This window comes from Miscanthus floridulus, chromosome 17 (genome assembly GCF_019320115.1).
Source record: "Miscanthus floridulus cultivar M001 chromosome 17, ASM1932011v1, whole genome shotgun sequence".
NCBI classification, from domain to species: domain Eukaryota; kingdom Viridiplantae; phylum Streptophyta; class Magnoliopsida; order Poales; family Poaceae; genus Miscanthus; species Miscanthus floridulus.
Window position 1 is genome coordinate 67,042,943 of NC_089596.1, and position 15,407 is coordinate 67,058,349.

Below are 15,407 nucleotides of genomic sequence, written 5' to 3' on the forward strand. Positions count from 1 at the left end.
AGCCATCATCAAGGTGCCCCTGTACTTTTCTATCAGGAAAGTGTCATCAACAAGTACGACTGTCCGATAAAACTGGATTGCATGTTCCGTTTGCGCGAACGACCAGAACACACGATGCAGGACAAACCATTTCAAGCCAGGGTTATAGTAATGCATTGCACATAAGATGCGGGGCACCCTGTTGTACGCTTCCTCCCAACTACCCCAATGAATCGTTAAGGCAATTTGCTTAGCACGCCAAGCCTTTCTGTACTTCACATCATATTTAACGAATCCAGATATGGACTGTTGTAATGAAGACACTAAAATGTCGTTATTGTCATCAACGAGCCCCAATATACGATGGGTAAGGTAACGTGCAGTGAGTTGCTGATGATTTTTCTTCCCCCTATTTGATAGGCAAGTGTGGGGTTCGACCATTTTACTTATCCTCTACTTGCCATCACTCTGTCTCTTTCGTGCATTTAATCTCCACATACAACCATTTTTGCATATCATGTGGTACCTTAACTCCTGGTCCAAATGAGTGATGATGTACGGCATATGGTGATACACAGCATAGTCCTGAAGGAAGAGCTTTATCTCTGACATTGTATTGAATATCATCCCCTTACTAAGGATTTCTTTCTCATGGTCATATAATGATTTTCTACACATCTGTAGACCGGTGTCACAAACTGCCATATTCGTCATACTGACATCCCTATAGTTCGGAATGCCCCTGAAAGGTACATTCATCGACCTTAGTTGCTCAAGCTCTGTCGCTGTGTAAGGTGATGGTGGAACATACTGCTGTGCTTCGCTAATTCTGCCCCATGAATCATAGGGGGTATCATCTGCTGGCAAATCTATGACTAGTCTACCCTGAGCCGGCATAGCATGCAAAACCTCAGTTGGTACTGGTAATGGCATACCATGAACAGGTACTAGCATGGCATCAACCGGTGTGGGCATAGCATGTCTACCTCCCTGGTCATCATCTGAATCGTCGGAATCACTGCTAACTACATCACCAATCCTGTCCTCCTCCTCTTCCCGTTCGAACTCGTTCACATCAAAGTCATTGCTTATACAACCTACTTGACTTGAATGAAACTGCTCCTGCGTCAACTGACCATCCAAATCTATAGTACGCATAGTTGATTCCACATGAACCCCACATTCTTGTTGAGTATCATCATCGAAGGATGGCCCCTCTTAGAGATCATGCATTCTGTACCCATTCTCCACAACCACCTCAGCCAAGGCCACATTGGAACCTTGGATTACCCTATTGTAGCAGGACCAGTGAGCATGGTCCCGCAAGGGCATCAGCACGTAGTGTGCCCTAGTCTTTCTACTATCAAACCTCCCATTCAGTGTATAATCACCGCCAAACTTTCTATTCAAACGGCCACAAAGATCGCTAAAGCCAGGAGGTTCATCAAACCATTCTAATTCTTCTTCCATACCCTCAAACATATCTTCTCTCCTAACACTTCCTCAGTAGAAAACTCTAACACAACAATCCATCTACAAAAGCATTTTAGAAACTTCATCAGATCATCGAAATCGTCATGCGTACTAACTAACTGATTACACCTATACTAACTACACCTATACCAACTAACTATACTAACTAATCTAATATTAATACCTATACCAACAATTCTAACTAACTATACTAACTAACTACACTAAACACACTAATATTAATACATATACTTACTATACTAAGTAACTTTACTAACTATACATATCTAGCTAAATGCAAAACTAATTGCAAAACTATACATAACTTATATTTACTAACTTCACTAAATATTTTTGCTAACTAATTATATAAATCTCTATCCAGTGAAACTAAATTGGAATCCTATCCCTAGCAAAAAAAATTAACAGAGTTGCAGAAGAGCATTACCTCGATAAAGATTATGGGTCACCACAATCCACCAATGGAAAGGAGATGGCCGGCGGCGGCAATGGCTGGTCGGCAGCGGCCTACTTCTGGAATGCTAGGGATAAAAATAGGACAGATATTTCTTTGACCAATCTGAGAGTTAATTTCAAATATCTGGGTGTTTCGTCAGATACCGAATATGGATATGGGTAATCAAGATACGGATACGTGACGACTGATGCCCGTGGGATACGGATATCTGTTCGGACAATATCCAGATGTCAAATTATTTGGATAGTTTAACCAAGAGGCCTAAGTGGATTCAAGCAATTTCAGCCCAAGAAGATCAAGTGAATTAGACCTCTTACCCTTTTCTAAATTATTTATAAATTTGAATTATTAACTAAATGAAAATTTTAGTTTCCCCAGAATAATCAATAAGTTCGAAATAAACCTAAAAGCTTAAAAAAATACTAACGTCACTGGATATCATATAAATTCAAATAAATAATAAAAAAATCAATGTTTTTTTTATCTCCATTGTAAAATAAAAAAAAAATACAAGTTCTCAAAAAACAAAATCAATCATGAAAATATTCAAAAATACTTGGCTAATTGCTACGAGTATGTCTGATATGAGGTACTACTGGTACTAATCTACATCTTGCTAATTCTTCTAGGTGTAGATTGCCTGCAAGGCTATTCTCTTCATCGTTCTGACATTTGCATTTTCCTCATTATTCCTGTTTATGAACAGTATGCTAGCCCCCCTTGAGAGTTGAAGAGAAAAGTTGGATCCTGAACTCCTGATGATCAGTACAGAGGGAACCTACAGGAGCTGCACAACTCTCTTCAAGAAATATCTATGCACAATGCACTTCAGCTGTTCACAACATCATTCATTGCCGATTCAATAGTGTTATGTGAGAGAGAATAAGCTGAAGAGACAAGTCGAGCCGAACAAGCTGAAGAGAACTCTTTTTAATGCGAGGAGCAACTGATGACATCAGAGGTAGACAGAGCTGTGGGTTGTGTTAGGCTACACAACTTGTTGGAAGATCTCGGGTCGGTGTTGCGTGGGTACTGGGTGCCAGGACATGAAGTTTTGACATAGGATCCTTAGAGATGACTAGGCAAGGAGAACAGTTGGCAATATAGAGGTCTGAAAGATAGTTTACCCTGTTGTTAAACCGTTGAGTGCTACTGCCTGTCCAGCTATCCTGTAATCTTGAAGGGAACTCCGAAGTTTTGTAGCTTGGTCTCAAAAGCCTGTATGAAATGAAGTCATGTACGCTAAGAGGGTGCAAATAGTGTTGTATGAAAACTCAGTTTCTGTGGCATGGACAGTTACTGCAAACTTGTGAGAGAGACTGCAAGTCCTGTACTCCTGTTACTGTATCTTGGGTTTTCCATATACCTCCTATGTAAATCAGTCCTTGTACGTGAGCAGAAACTTCATTAGTTCTTTTCATGTATTCCTTTAATGATGATTGCCTGTCTGATTGCTATGATACATTGATGTCTGTCGAGTATTTCGGCTCCAGAACTCTGATCACCATGAAATTGTCACGATCCAGGTTCCTTCTTGGGGCAGCATGAGAATTTCTGTCTCTTTCAATGTTTGCTAGTTCTTCAATGCAAGTAAACATGATGATCCTTCCATTGACTTTGCCAGTTCGTTCTTCAGTCTGAGAAGCATGGTTCGGCAACTGGAAGGTAAAGTGATGTCAATATTCCTGCTCGTGAAATTTAAATGGAAAATTTTATATATAAAGAAGTAAATTTCCTTGGAACTGTGGCGAGCACAAGTAAAACGAAACTGTTGAATTTCAGCTTTCGGCACAACCAGGCGTGGGGTTTGGAAACTCTTAGAGATGCTCTCATGCCAAGCACCACGAATTGCACTGAAAATTTTGTCGAAAATTTGGCCGATGAAGAACAGAATACGGATGGAAGATACTCACACGACTTGTACATGTCACAGACAGTCCTCGAAAAGCGACCAACTAAATAATAATTCTATGGAATTGAAAGCATATCTTATTTTTTTATGGAATTGAAAGCATATCTACTCATGTGATACACGAAGATCAGGCTACACCAGACAGCGATGTCGAGGATGCCGATTGTTGGGGGTGGCGTCACATCGGAGGACCCATGGTCGGCTGCCGTCTGCGTGTCGATCTCGTCCCTTAGGACTTAATGGGACCCGTGACTTGGGCCAATCTGTTCTTGCGTCAATGTAGATGGAGACTCCTTGGTCCTTGGGCATATCTCATTCGGGTGACACTGAGCAGTGAGCACCGGCATAGACTGTTCGAGAACTGAGGCAGCTAAGCTGCAACCGTCAGATCGGTTAATGTGTTCACATTCTGGTACATCGACCTGATGATCTTCAGACGATTCAGTAACTGGTACTGTACTGTGTTCACGAAAACTCAGGATTCGCTACTGCTTTACAATTTACAATGCAAACATGTGTATATGGGGTGCTATTGAGACACAGATTCAACCTCAGTAACAACAATTGTGCACTCAAGATGAGTTTTATTGATCTTTGCCAAAGGAGACATGGACCTCATCACCATTGACATTTTCCAAGCCTCATACATCCACTTAAATTACATAACTCAAGCCGGGAGCATTCTCTTTGCAACTCAGCAACTGGATAGGAATACCTTGATCAGTAATGAGTAGTTATCCTTCCTTGTGGAGCAGGAGTGAGCTCCTCTGTCACAACTCAGCTAGAGATCTCTATTCTCTAGTTACCTCTAGCAAACTAGTAAGTAGCTCTCTCATTCAAACTTGGAGCAGGTTACTGGCGTTAATATTGCAGTAACCTCCGAGTTAGTAGCTTGCGCGTCAAGATCAACATTAGTGTAACCACTAACTGCAAAGATTCACAAAACAAAAGGAGTTAGTGTAAAAACGAATTTGTTTGTATGACAGAACTAATGCCAGGAACAACATTTCTAAGAAAAAAAATCCTTGCCTCTAATGTTATCAGTTGCAGGGTTGGATAGGCCTTGAGGGTGAGATGTTTTTCTTATCATCCTCATCATGCGGTAGGACAGTCTCGAAGGCCTGGACAAGAAGCTCCACTTTCTTCTTCCGCGCAGGAGCTAAGTTTGTCAGTGCCCTCCTAAGCGCATAATCAATCATCCATTCTTCAGCATTCTTCCGTTCATCCATCATTTGATGCTTGAGGTCAACCTTCTCTGCATCTGGATCCAATTCCAGAGGAAGAAAATTCGGTGCCCGTGGATTGAAACCTCGCAAGTATTCCTCCTCTTCCGGTGTTCTCCTCCTCCTGGAGATGATCAATTTGCTCCTCGGACATGTGGCAGACTCAGCAGGATCAAAATATACATCCCCTTTGAGGTTCATTCCGTTGAATGCACCACATATGTCATCAATAGAAGGTTCTTTTGCATCAGTAAATTCTGCTGGCATTTGCACATTGAATGATTGATTAGTTTCTTCAGTAACATGAATAGCTTTACTTGCATCTGTGGTATTAATATCTCCAGCAGCCTCTTGATGCATAGCAGGTTTTAAAGAAGCACCTCCTGATTCACATGCTGCAGATTCCAATTTCTTTTCAGCGCCTGCAGTTTTATCCTCATCCTCATCTTCTTGAATAACATCTGATTCCAATTGAGCACCTTCTGAATGACATGTGGTAACCTCATATTCATTTTGAGCACCATAACTGAGATATACAGAGCTACCATCATGGTCAGCTTCTTGACCAATAATAGATTCTTCAAAAACGTCTTCTGAGTTGCATGTGAAAAGCTTGGATTCATTTTCCTTGTCTGCCAACTCACTTGTGGTAAGCTCAGATCCATTTTGAGCATCAGCACTTGCATTTGCAGAACTATCACTCCGATCAGCTTCTTGAACAGTAGAAGGTTCTTTGGAAGCATCTTCCAAGTTGCACTTGGAAATCTTCAAACCATTTTGAGCATCATCACTGACACACACAGAACCACCATCTTCTACAGTTTCCTCAGCATCAGATCTAACATTTGCAGAACTATCACTCTGATCAGTATCTTTCATGGTATCAAATTCTTTGCAAGTGTCTTCCGATTTGCACCCGGTGATTTGGATATCATTTTGGGCATCATCATGGAGACATGAATCATGATCTTCTGCAGTTCCTTGAACATCATTACTGAAATTTGCAGAGTTATCACTATGATCAGCTTCCAGAATGGTAACAGACTCTTTGGAAACATCCTCTGATTTGCAGTTATTGATCTCCAAATTGTTTCTATCATCAACAATAACACATGCGGAGCTATCATCTTCTAAGGTTTCTTGATCAATTCCAGTTTCTTTAGATGCATCTTCCAACTTGCATCTGGTAATTTCTTGTCCCATTTCAGCATCATCTGTAACATACTCTGTATTATCATGTAGGTTGCTTTCAGGGCAGGCACCAGATTCTTCAGAAGCATCTTTCAACTTGCACACAGTAACCTCTGGTTCCATTTTACCACCATCAGGGTTGCTTTGCTGAGCAATACCAGATTCTTCCAATATGAATGCCGTAATCTCCGATTTCTTTTGAGTATCCACATTGCTGTCTTGATTGATTTGTTGCACAATAGCAGTTTCTTCAAAAGCGTCTACCTTTTTGCTTGTTGGGTTACCCAATTCCATTTGAGCATTAGCAGGGCTGCTATCTTGTTCAAGTACATCATCCACAGTCTTGTCATATTGTTCAAACACATCATCTGGATTACAACCATTTTGGTTAAGGTTATCGATTACTAATATGTTGATATCAGCATCTCGACAATCAATTGAACTGAAGTAAGAAATTTCACCTGGTAACACAGCTGCGGAGGTTACTTCCTCAGAAAAATCCTCTTTGCGTCCATCACCAGAGATAGTGTCCTCAGAAATTTCCATTTCAGAGCCATCATGTGGCATGCTCTGTTGATCCTCCAGATCCTGCTCCCCAGTGACCTCTGATTCGCCATCAGATTCCACATGGCACTCATCTTCTTCATCATCATCGTTTGCCTCTTGGTCCGATGAAATATCCTCTCTGAAGCTATCTTCCAGAGTAGAACCTGCCCTTGCTGTTACTTCTTGATCAGGAATCTTAGATTTGTAGATATCATTAGAGAGCTTCTCTTCTGCCGTCCCTTGTTCAACAGATGCCTCCATGATGTTCTCATCATCTCTTCCATCCAGCTCCTCACATGCCTCCACTCTGCAAGCAACACCTTCATCTGCGAGGATCTCTTGGTCGCTGACCAATTTCGATGTGTTTTCCTCATCAGCAGCACCCTCTTTGTATTCATCAGAGGATCTACCAGATGTTCCTTGTTCCTCTTCTTGCTCTGCAGAAGACTCTGCTCCAACAACCTCCTCCTCTCTAATTCTCTGTCCTTCCAGAGTAACACCTGCCCTTGCTGTTACTTCTTGATCAGGTATCTCAGATTTGTAGATATCGTCAGAGAGCTTCTCTTCTGCCGTCCCTTGTTCAACAGATGCCTCCAGGATGTTGTCATCATCTGTTCCATCCAGCTCCTCACATGCCTCCACTCTGCAAGCCACACCTTGATCTGCAAGGATCTCTTGGTCACGGACCAAATTCGATGTGTTTTCCTCATCGTTCTCTTCCTGTCCTTCAGCAGCACCCTCTTTGTACTCATCAGAGGATCTACCAGATGTTCCTTGTTCCTCTTCTTGATCCAAAGAAAACTCTGCTTCAACGACCTCCTCCTCTCTAATTCTCTGTTCTTCCAAGATCTCATCATCCAAGCTATCATCATACTCGTATCCGTGGTACCTCAACCATGGCAACTCCTCGACGAAATCGCTGCCGGTGTGCGCTCCACTGCAGTCCGACAAGCTGTCCCTGAAGGCACCATGCTTCTCTTTCAACACTGGGCGAGGCACAGGTTTACCATCATCGCAAACAGCGAGATCCTTCCCCTTCTCACCGTCCTCGTCCGCGCCGCACCGATCGAACACGACGAACTCCATCCTCCGCACCGTGGCATCCATCTCGTCCAGAGACATGTCGCTGCAGCTCATGTCCGAGCTCACCCTCGGGCCGCCATACACCTCGACGAAGAAGTCGCCGACCGCCTCCTCATCGATCAAAGGAGCGATCTTTGCACCTCCACCGCCACTCCCGCCGCTGGTCTTCTCCCCTGATTTCTTGCGGAAGGCCGAGACGCCCTTGAGCTTCATGCTCTGCTGCGTCTTGATGAGCCGGCGGCGCGACGCGAGGAAGCTCCGGAGCGGCACCGCCGGCGCATGGACGTGCCCGTTGAGGGAGCAGTAGGTGTAGGGGCACACCCGCAGCGCCGCGGGGCCCTCGGCGTCGGTGGCGCCCGGTGCGAGGTCGAGCGCGTCGGGGAACTTGGTGTCCTTCATGGTCGAGGAGCACGTGGCGCGGCCCAGGCCGGAGCCAGGTGCCTCCTCCTCCGCGAACAAAACCTTCCCCTTGGTCAGCACCCGCACCGCCGGCCTCCGCCTCGCGGGCGACGCGGACGCTGACACCGACGCCGCGGGCGTCCACCTCGCCGGGGACGCCGACGCCGACACGGACGCCGCAGGCCGCCCGCGGCGCCCGGCCTTGGCGTCGGAGCTGCTGGTGCCCCGCATGTAGCTGGGCACCGCCACCGGCGCCGGGGACATGGCCGCGCCGCCGTGGTTCCACGGGCGGCCCTCGTCCAGGAAGCCACCACCCCTGGGCTTGGACGGAGGCGTCAGGAGCGGGTCCTTGGGCTGCTTCTTCTTTGACGGCTCTTTGCTCCGCACCATGGCTGGCTGCTGCTTTCTTCTTCGGCAACGGGGGGAGGTGACTTCCTGGATTTCTTGGCTTCCCGCAGCTTAATCCTCCGCCGGATTTCTCCTTGGCTTGTTGGGATCAACGGTCTTGTCTTGTTGAAACTGGAGGCTTGCTTGTGCTTGTTGGCTTCCTGAGTTGAAGGGCGGCACGAAAGCAAAGCAAAGGTGTTGTGAACTGAGGGAGGTTGGGAGACGGGAGAAGGAAGGAAGGAAGGGAGAAGGGGGTTAGGGGAGGGATAAGACCTCACTTGATGGAGAGGTGAGCACAAGGAAAAGGAGGAAGAAAAGAAAGATGGTTTGTGAGGGGCGGCCGGACGGGGACGGCGATGGGTTGAGAAGAGAAGAGGAGGCGATGGAATGGAAGATGGATGCGGGGAGCCGAAGACAGTGGGTGGGCGGCTCATAGCGGCCGTCATCTTTGAGACTTCGAGAGGGAGGAAGGAAGGTAGGTCCACTCAGAATTTTGACAACGGGCGTGCATCTTCTGTGGCGGCCATTCTGGGACCGTTTCTGTGCTGGCCTGCTGGGGCGAGGGGATGGCTGCCTTTTCAAGGCTGCATTCATAGTTGCTGGTGAAAGTTAAAAGAGAACGGATTTTGTGGCTCAAAGTAATGGTTTACTTAGCAGCCCCTCCATCCTAAAATTAATCATGTTTTATACAGGAAAAATCAAATAAAAAATCAAATTTTTACAAACAATTAGGGCCTGTTCGGTTCCCGGGGATTGAGGTCCTGGAACCGTTCCGGCCAGGAACGTTTATTTAAATTGCACGTAGCAGACTTCAGCGGGAATGGTTCCAGCCAGGAACGACTCTAAACGAACGAGCCCTTATTCAAATTATATACTCTTAGTTTAGGGAATGAAACTTGTATAAGTAAATTTGTATTCAAAGTGCATATTAGTTCTTAGCAAATTACAACATATAGTAAGAAAAAATAATGATCAAAATCCATTTTATTTGATTTTTCTCTGATGAAAATATGCAGGATAGAGGGAGTAAATATCTTTAATCTTATACATAATGATTTTTAGTTGACGACTCAAGAGTAATCAAGATCGGCAAGTAACACGGCTCTCTCTAACCATTAGGTTCTCATTATGCGCTCCATAACTATTGAATAAACTCAGCTAAGCACCATTTCATAGCTAGCTCCTAGTTTTTTTTATGTCATAGTTATCAAACTTATTTGGCACTCAAGGTTCCTAACATCAAAGTTCTCCCTAACAGAAGAAACTATTGACTTTGCTGTGGGTAACTTAACATCAAACTTATTCTAGCAGATATTATTATCCTTAATTTAGCCAAAAAAAAAGATCCTATATCTTCTGGTTCTCTCCCTCCTATTGTTGAGGAACAATGGCAGGTGTGTTCTTCCTTTTCATTTGAGCTGGAAGAGGTTATTTAGATCACAAAAGAAATGACCGAGATAAGAGATCAGCCAGTTTTAGCAAAATAAAATAAAATAAAGAAAAAAGAACATAATAACTGTAAAAAGCAACAACAGCAACCCTCAGGGTCCTTCAAAACCGAGTCCTGATGCTGATCGGCTGAGAGAGACACGGTCATGAGCTCTCGTTGAATCTAAGAGTTTAATAAATGGTTTATTTCTTTTTTATACAGTACAAATAAAGGCAATTAAATAGTTTAGTGTTTTGAGACATTTTATAACACCTTAAAAAATTATAAATGTCTATGTATTTACTACTCTCTACTTTATGTAAGGAAATGTACGTGTTCATGGATTATGGTTGTTCATGAAGTTTCGTCTCACAGGATCTAGAAAAGGCTAAAACGGGACGTCGAGATAAGATGCTGATGTTGATATTCACGGTACTTATGCAGATTTGCAATATGCTTTCGGCCCCGTTCGCGTGTCCTTGAACCCGGCTTGATCCGCTTATTTTTTTATCCAGAACAATATTTTTCTCTCGCAACATTTCATCCACTCTCCTCCAGCCGAGCGGGCCTTCGTGAGGATTATTGGTCTTTAATTAATTATAAGTGCTTGGCCAGCGCGGCCCACGGGAGTTTGATGCTGGGAGCACCGAAGGAAAAAGTTGGCTTCCTCTCGGTGAAAGCAAACTTTGTGGTAGAAAGGCAAAACAACAACGGCTAATGAACAAGGCTGTACCGCTGCAGGTGAAAAAAAAAACGACTGAAAATCAAAGTAACACAACTCGGTCATTTGTACATAGTAGACTACTACTAAACACCTGTATTTTTCTTAAGTTCCCTGTTTTGCCTTTGTTTGTCTTCCTTTTTTTTTTTTTGAGGTAATAAGCTCCAATGAACTGCACTGTCGCATTTGTGGCTAGTCTTTGAGCCGTGTAGCACGGTGCAACTTCGGACCAAAAATTGAAAAGCTTATCAGCAGGTGGTCGGTACTCCATGTTTGATGATGATTTTCCTAATCTGATGGTCCGAAGCGAGCCAATCATCAGAGCATGCATGCATGCAATGACAGGCAAAAGTCCCTTAAGACGACGGATCTCGAACGCATGATTGAGCTGCGCCACGTCGCCTGACGTGTGGTGTGATGCACACACAGCGCACATGTAGCGATCCGATCTCATCTCCGGTACGGTAGCCGTATATGACAAATGGCAATTGACAAGTAATTAATTTATATTTTTTTCTCTAACCTCACCTCAGCTCTGTCCAGCGACCTTGTGGTCGTGGCGTGTGGACTCGACCTGGCAAAAAAAAGATTGATTGCTTGCGTGGCATACAAAGCTAGCTAGCTTGCACTGCGTGAGAACGAATGCTCAAGTTTGATTGCTTATGATGGCGTTCAAGAGATGCAAAAAAGAAGTGTTTCTTTAAGATGGCGGAACAAATTAATATTAATATATGAAAAGTATGAAATGCCAAATTCCATCTTGTAAACACAAGACGTGACAAAAAAGTTTTAAGAAAGCCTTCCAAGCTTTAACGTGCCATGGTTAAGTGATGGCCTCCTCCTCTCTCTCTCTCTCTCTCTCTCTCTCTCCCCCCCCCCCCCCCCCCCCCCTCTTTTTTTTTGCAACTAGTAATGATCAGTAGCGAAATCAATGATGTGCTCCCCTAGAAAGAACCATAATGCAGCCTATTCGTTTGGTCGTATTTGGCTTATAAGCCATGTTTATCAGCCAACGAACAATATTTCAACAGTACTTTCAGCCATGACTTATAAGTCAAACCAGCCCAAACGAACAGGACGATTGTCTACAAGTGCAGAACCGTTTGCTTTTTACTAATTTGCCCCAGGCCCCCAGCTAATGGAGGGTACGTAGGATGTTTTTAAGATTCACTTTACTTGGCACTACTAGGATCCTTTTTAGGACGCGCTTTAATTTGCCACGGAGATTACTGGTCGGGGGGAGTTGGACTCATACACATCACCTTTTTTCTTTTCTTTTGATTTGATGATCGGGACTCGGACAGCACTCGTTGCGACCGATGGAGCAATTTTTCTACGACAGAGTAGAGTAGAGTAGAGATTACTATGTTTGTTTGGTTACCAACGAATGCAGTACAAACACAGCATCCCGGGCGTCACCGCGAGCACACGGATGGATCGAACGGTAGCTTCGGCTAACGAGGGACTCCCTCGGCAGAGGCGTTTCTGCTAGCAACCCACCCAGCAGCAACCAGCCAACCGCCCCTATACTCTATAGCAGCGTGCAACGCGGGCGGGTAGAGGCGATCACATTAACGCCCAACGCGCACGGAGCCACGGACGGGCCGCGGCACCGCACCGCGCCCCCGGCCGGCGCGCCGTCGTGTTCCCGTCGCGCTCGCACCCAAGCCGGAAAGCAGTTGGCGTCGCGACGACCGGGGACAAGGGGGCTCTCGGGCTTTAATGTGCGTGCAAATCGGGGAACCGCGCCCGCGGGCGGCAGACCCGAGTCACCACGGGCGACCACGCGGTGGTTCGTTTCGCTCCGTTGGTGCCTGGCGCGTGCACTGCGCGGGGAATCGGGGGGCGTCCAGAGGCCCCAGGGAAATGAGTGCGCACACGCGGCCTGGGCGCCTGGCCGCGGGCAGGGCAGGGGAGCCGGGCGCAACGGCTAGTTGGTTCAGACCACCCGCACGCACCCCTGGATTTTTGGCTCACTGGTCTCACTGGCTGACAGACAGACAGGCTATACTACAGCAGCGCCACGGTGGGTTGAGATGAGTGCGCCTGGGGCCCTTTTCCTGCAGGGAATTGGCGACTCCGTGCGCAACTGGCCGGCCCCCTGTGCCGGTTGTTGTCCTGACCTACCCACTGGTGACCGAGTGACAGTGATTTCCGCCACTCTGTCCGCTAGTGCTGTCTGAGTCCCGATCATCGAAAGAAAAAGAAAAGAAAAAAGTGACGTCTGAGTCCAACTCTAACGGCTAGTGTCTGCAGTTAACAGCAAACTGGTTTGCCTTTGCTACGGCCGAGCCAAGTGTGAATGTGTGATGCCCAGGCCCCTGGTGATGCCTGCTGATCTGGACTAATCACTGCACCTACATATTTCTGACATGGTTGTACAATATATCATTTAGGCCCTGTTCGGTTGACAGAATTTTGGCTGAAACTAGCTGAAAAACACTGTTCTGACTGAATTGTTGTGAGAGAAAAACACCGTTCTAGCTAAAAAAAGAACCCGAACAAACCGGATATGGGGTAAGCCGAACGGGGCCTTACTACTATCACTTCAGTTTGACCAATTTGTCTACTGTTTACCTTCAAAGGATGCCATTCTAGTTTCTAAAAAAAAGGATGCCATTCTAGTTTAGGGATAGGCCTTAGCCAAACTATCTAAAGTTGACTAAATATATACTAGTAGAAGAAGTATAAACGCTAAATAAGTATTTCACATTTTACATATTGATAATCTTCTGTGTAAATTTAATCAAATTTAAAATGATATGCCTCAATGATATTGTCGTCCTAAAGTTTTCATATAGAGTTTAGTAAATCCATTTACCAATTCGATAACTAACCGTAAAATTTGCACTCTAATTTGCTATCATACGCTAGATAAAAATGAATTGAAAGTCTTAAATTCAAAGAATAAGATGAAAATTTGCCCAAATTATAATATATTCAAACACCATACTAATAGTTCAAAATATGCATAAAAGAAGCAAGACAAATACGGCGCAATGTAACAAAACTATTGTGATGATACAATCATAATTCATAGGTGTTGTGATCTCTTTGTAATTCACACACAAAAAAAAGATGTGATCTCTTTAAAGAAATAAATGAAGAATCCGGACACATGGAAGAAAAAAATTTATTAATGGTGATCTCACGTGCCATTAAACAAACAATTAAAAAATATTAACTGTGATATGTGTTTTTTGGACGGCCTAGGTGAATAATCCCCGGTACGGTGTCGCTAATCTCTGCAGTCGTGATCAAATGAGGCATGAGGACCCCTGCAGATTAGAAAATTGAACCATGCATGATTTTTAAATATGAGAGATCGCAGATGTGAAGAATTGCAAAGAAAAAAAAAGATTGAATCTACGCAAGACAAAGAATACGATGGTGAATACTGTAATTTTCTAGCTAAATATTTTTGCATAATAAAAATCACTCGGCTCTTAAAAGCTTTTGGCTCCGCTACTGAGCTTAACCGTCTATTGTTACTTCCACCGTTACATTGCTTTTAATATGCATGAATGCTGGACGACGCGACACACTAAGTAACTTTTGAACTGAAAACACATCTAGATGAAACGCTTGACGGTACGGCACATGCACATTAAACACCAACACTTCCTTTCTGTTAACTAGTACTAGTACTACTATTTGTACGCGCCCTAGTAGATCTAATAACAAGGGCTGATGAGGAGCAGGCACGCACGGCCACGGACCGGAGACGTAAGGACAGAGTAAGGGCGACGATGCATGGTTTCAGCTCACGCGGCGTGCCTTGAAGCCAAGAGACGGGCGACGGACGACGGACGCCCACGCACGTACCAGTCGCCTTTGCCCACCGTCGTCCTTACAAATCCCACTGACTTTTGAGGCCACCACCGGCTGCTGCCCTGCCCTCAACAAGAGCGGCCCCCGTGGTACACGCATAGCACATGGTCGTGCTCTTTGCCTTTGGAGTCGAAGGCTCGCAACAGCTTTGACCGAACCAGGCCTGTGCCGCTGTGCGAATATACTCAACTCTACGCAAATGCGACCATACGTACGGGCATTCTTACAAGTGAAGTATCGGCAGGAGGACGGGCATGCAGCGGAAGGTAGAAAGGCTACAGAAAGAAAGGGAGGCGGAGAAGCCGAGAAGGAGACGGTGGAAAGGCGATGATTTTGGGACACGGCAACGGCAACTCGCCTTGTTTTGGCTGCCTGCCGCCGCTGAGTCAGCACGGCCCGTGGCGTGGGGCGAGCGATGGCAATTGCACTGGAGAGAGGAGAAAACGAGCGGTTCTTGGAGGGCCGCGCGGGCCAGCCCAGCCTGTGGTCGGCTGGAAAGCGAGAGAGCTGCCTGGGGGCCGAAAGGGACGTGTGGTCCGGCCCAAAAACGACCAGCGCGCGGCCGCTCCATTCCATCCCCATCGCTATCGATTCTGCCAGTTGTCCGTCCAGCCGCGGGCAGAGAGGCAACCATCAAGGACGGGCGGACGGGGATGGGTCTGCGGAGAAAGTTGGCACCTGCCTGCGGCGCCGGCGATGAAGAATGCGTGCGCATTTTCGCGTTTGGTCGGTGGGGGATAAGCCACCTGCTGAAA

General features: G+C 45.4%; 1 protein-coding gene across 1 annotated transcript; it reads right to left on the reverse strand.

The window, feature by feature from the left end:
* Positions 1-4,561: 4,561 nt before the first annotated feature.
* Positions 4,562-9,103, reverse strand: LOC136514835 (calmodulin binding protein PICBP-like). The gene is made up of 3 exons (XM_066508540.1): positions 6,718-9,103; positions 4,872-6,624; positions 4,562-4,769 (listed from the first exon to the last, which is right to left on the reverse strand). The coding sequence occupies exons 1-2, from the start codon at positions 8,672-8,674 to the stop codon at positions 4,883-4,885; spliced, it is 3,699 nt and encodes a 1,232-aa protein (XP_066364637.1). The 5' UTR covers positions 8,675-9,103; the 3' UTR covers positions 4,562-4,769; positions 4,872-4,882.
* Between the last annotated feature and the right edge of the window lie 6,304 nt (positions 9,104-15,407).

Excerpts from the sequence above, each read along its gene's own strand:
- LOC136514835 (XM_066508540.1), bottom strand. The coding sequence starts at position 8,674 with ATGGTGCGGAGCAAAGAGCCGTCAAAGAAGAAGCAGCCCAAGGACCCG. Across the intron at positions 6,625-6,717 it reads CTCCGCAGCTGTGTTACCAG|ATGATGTGTTTGAACAATAT; the intron begins GTGAAATTTCTT and ends GTTGTAATCCAG.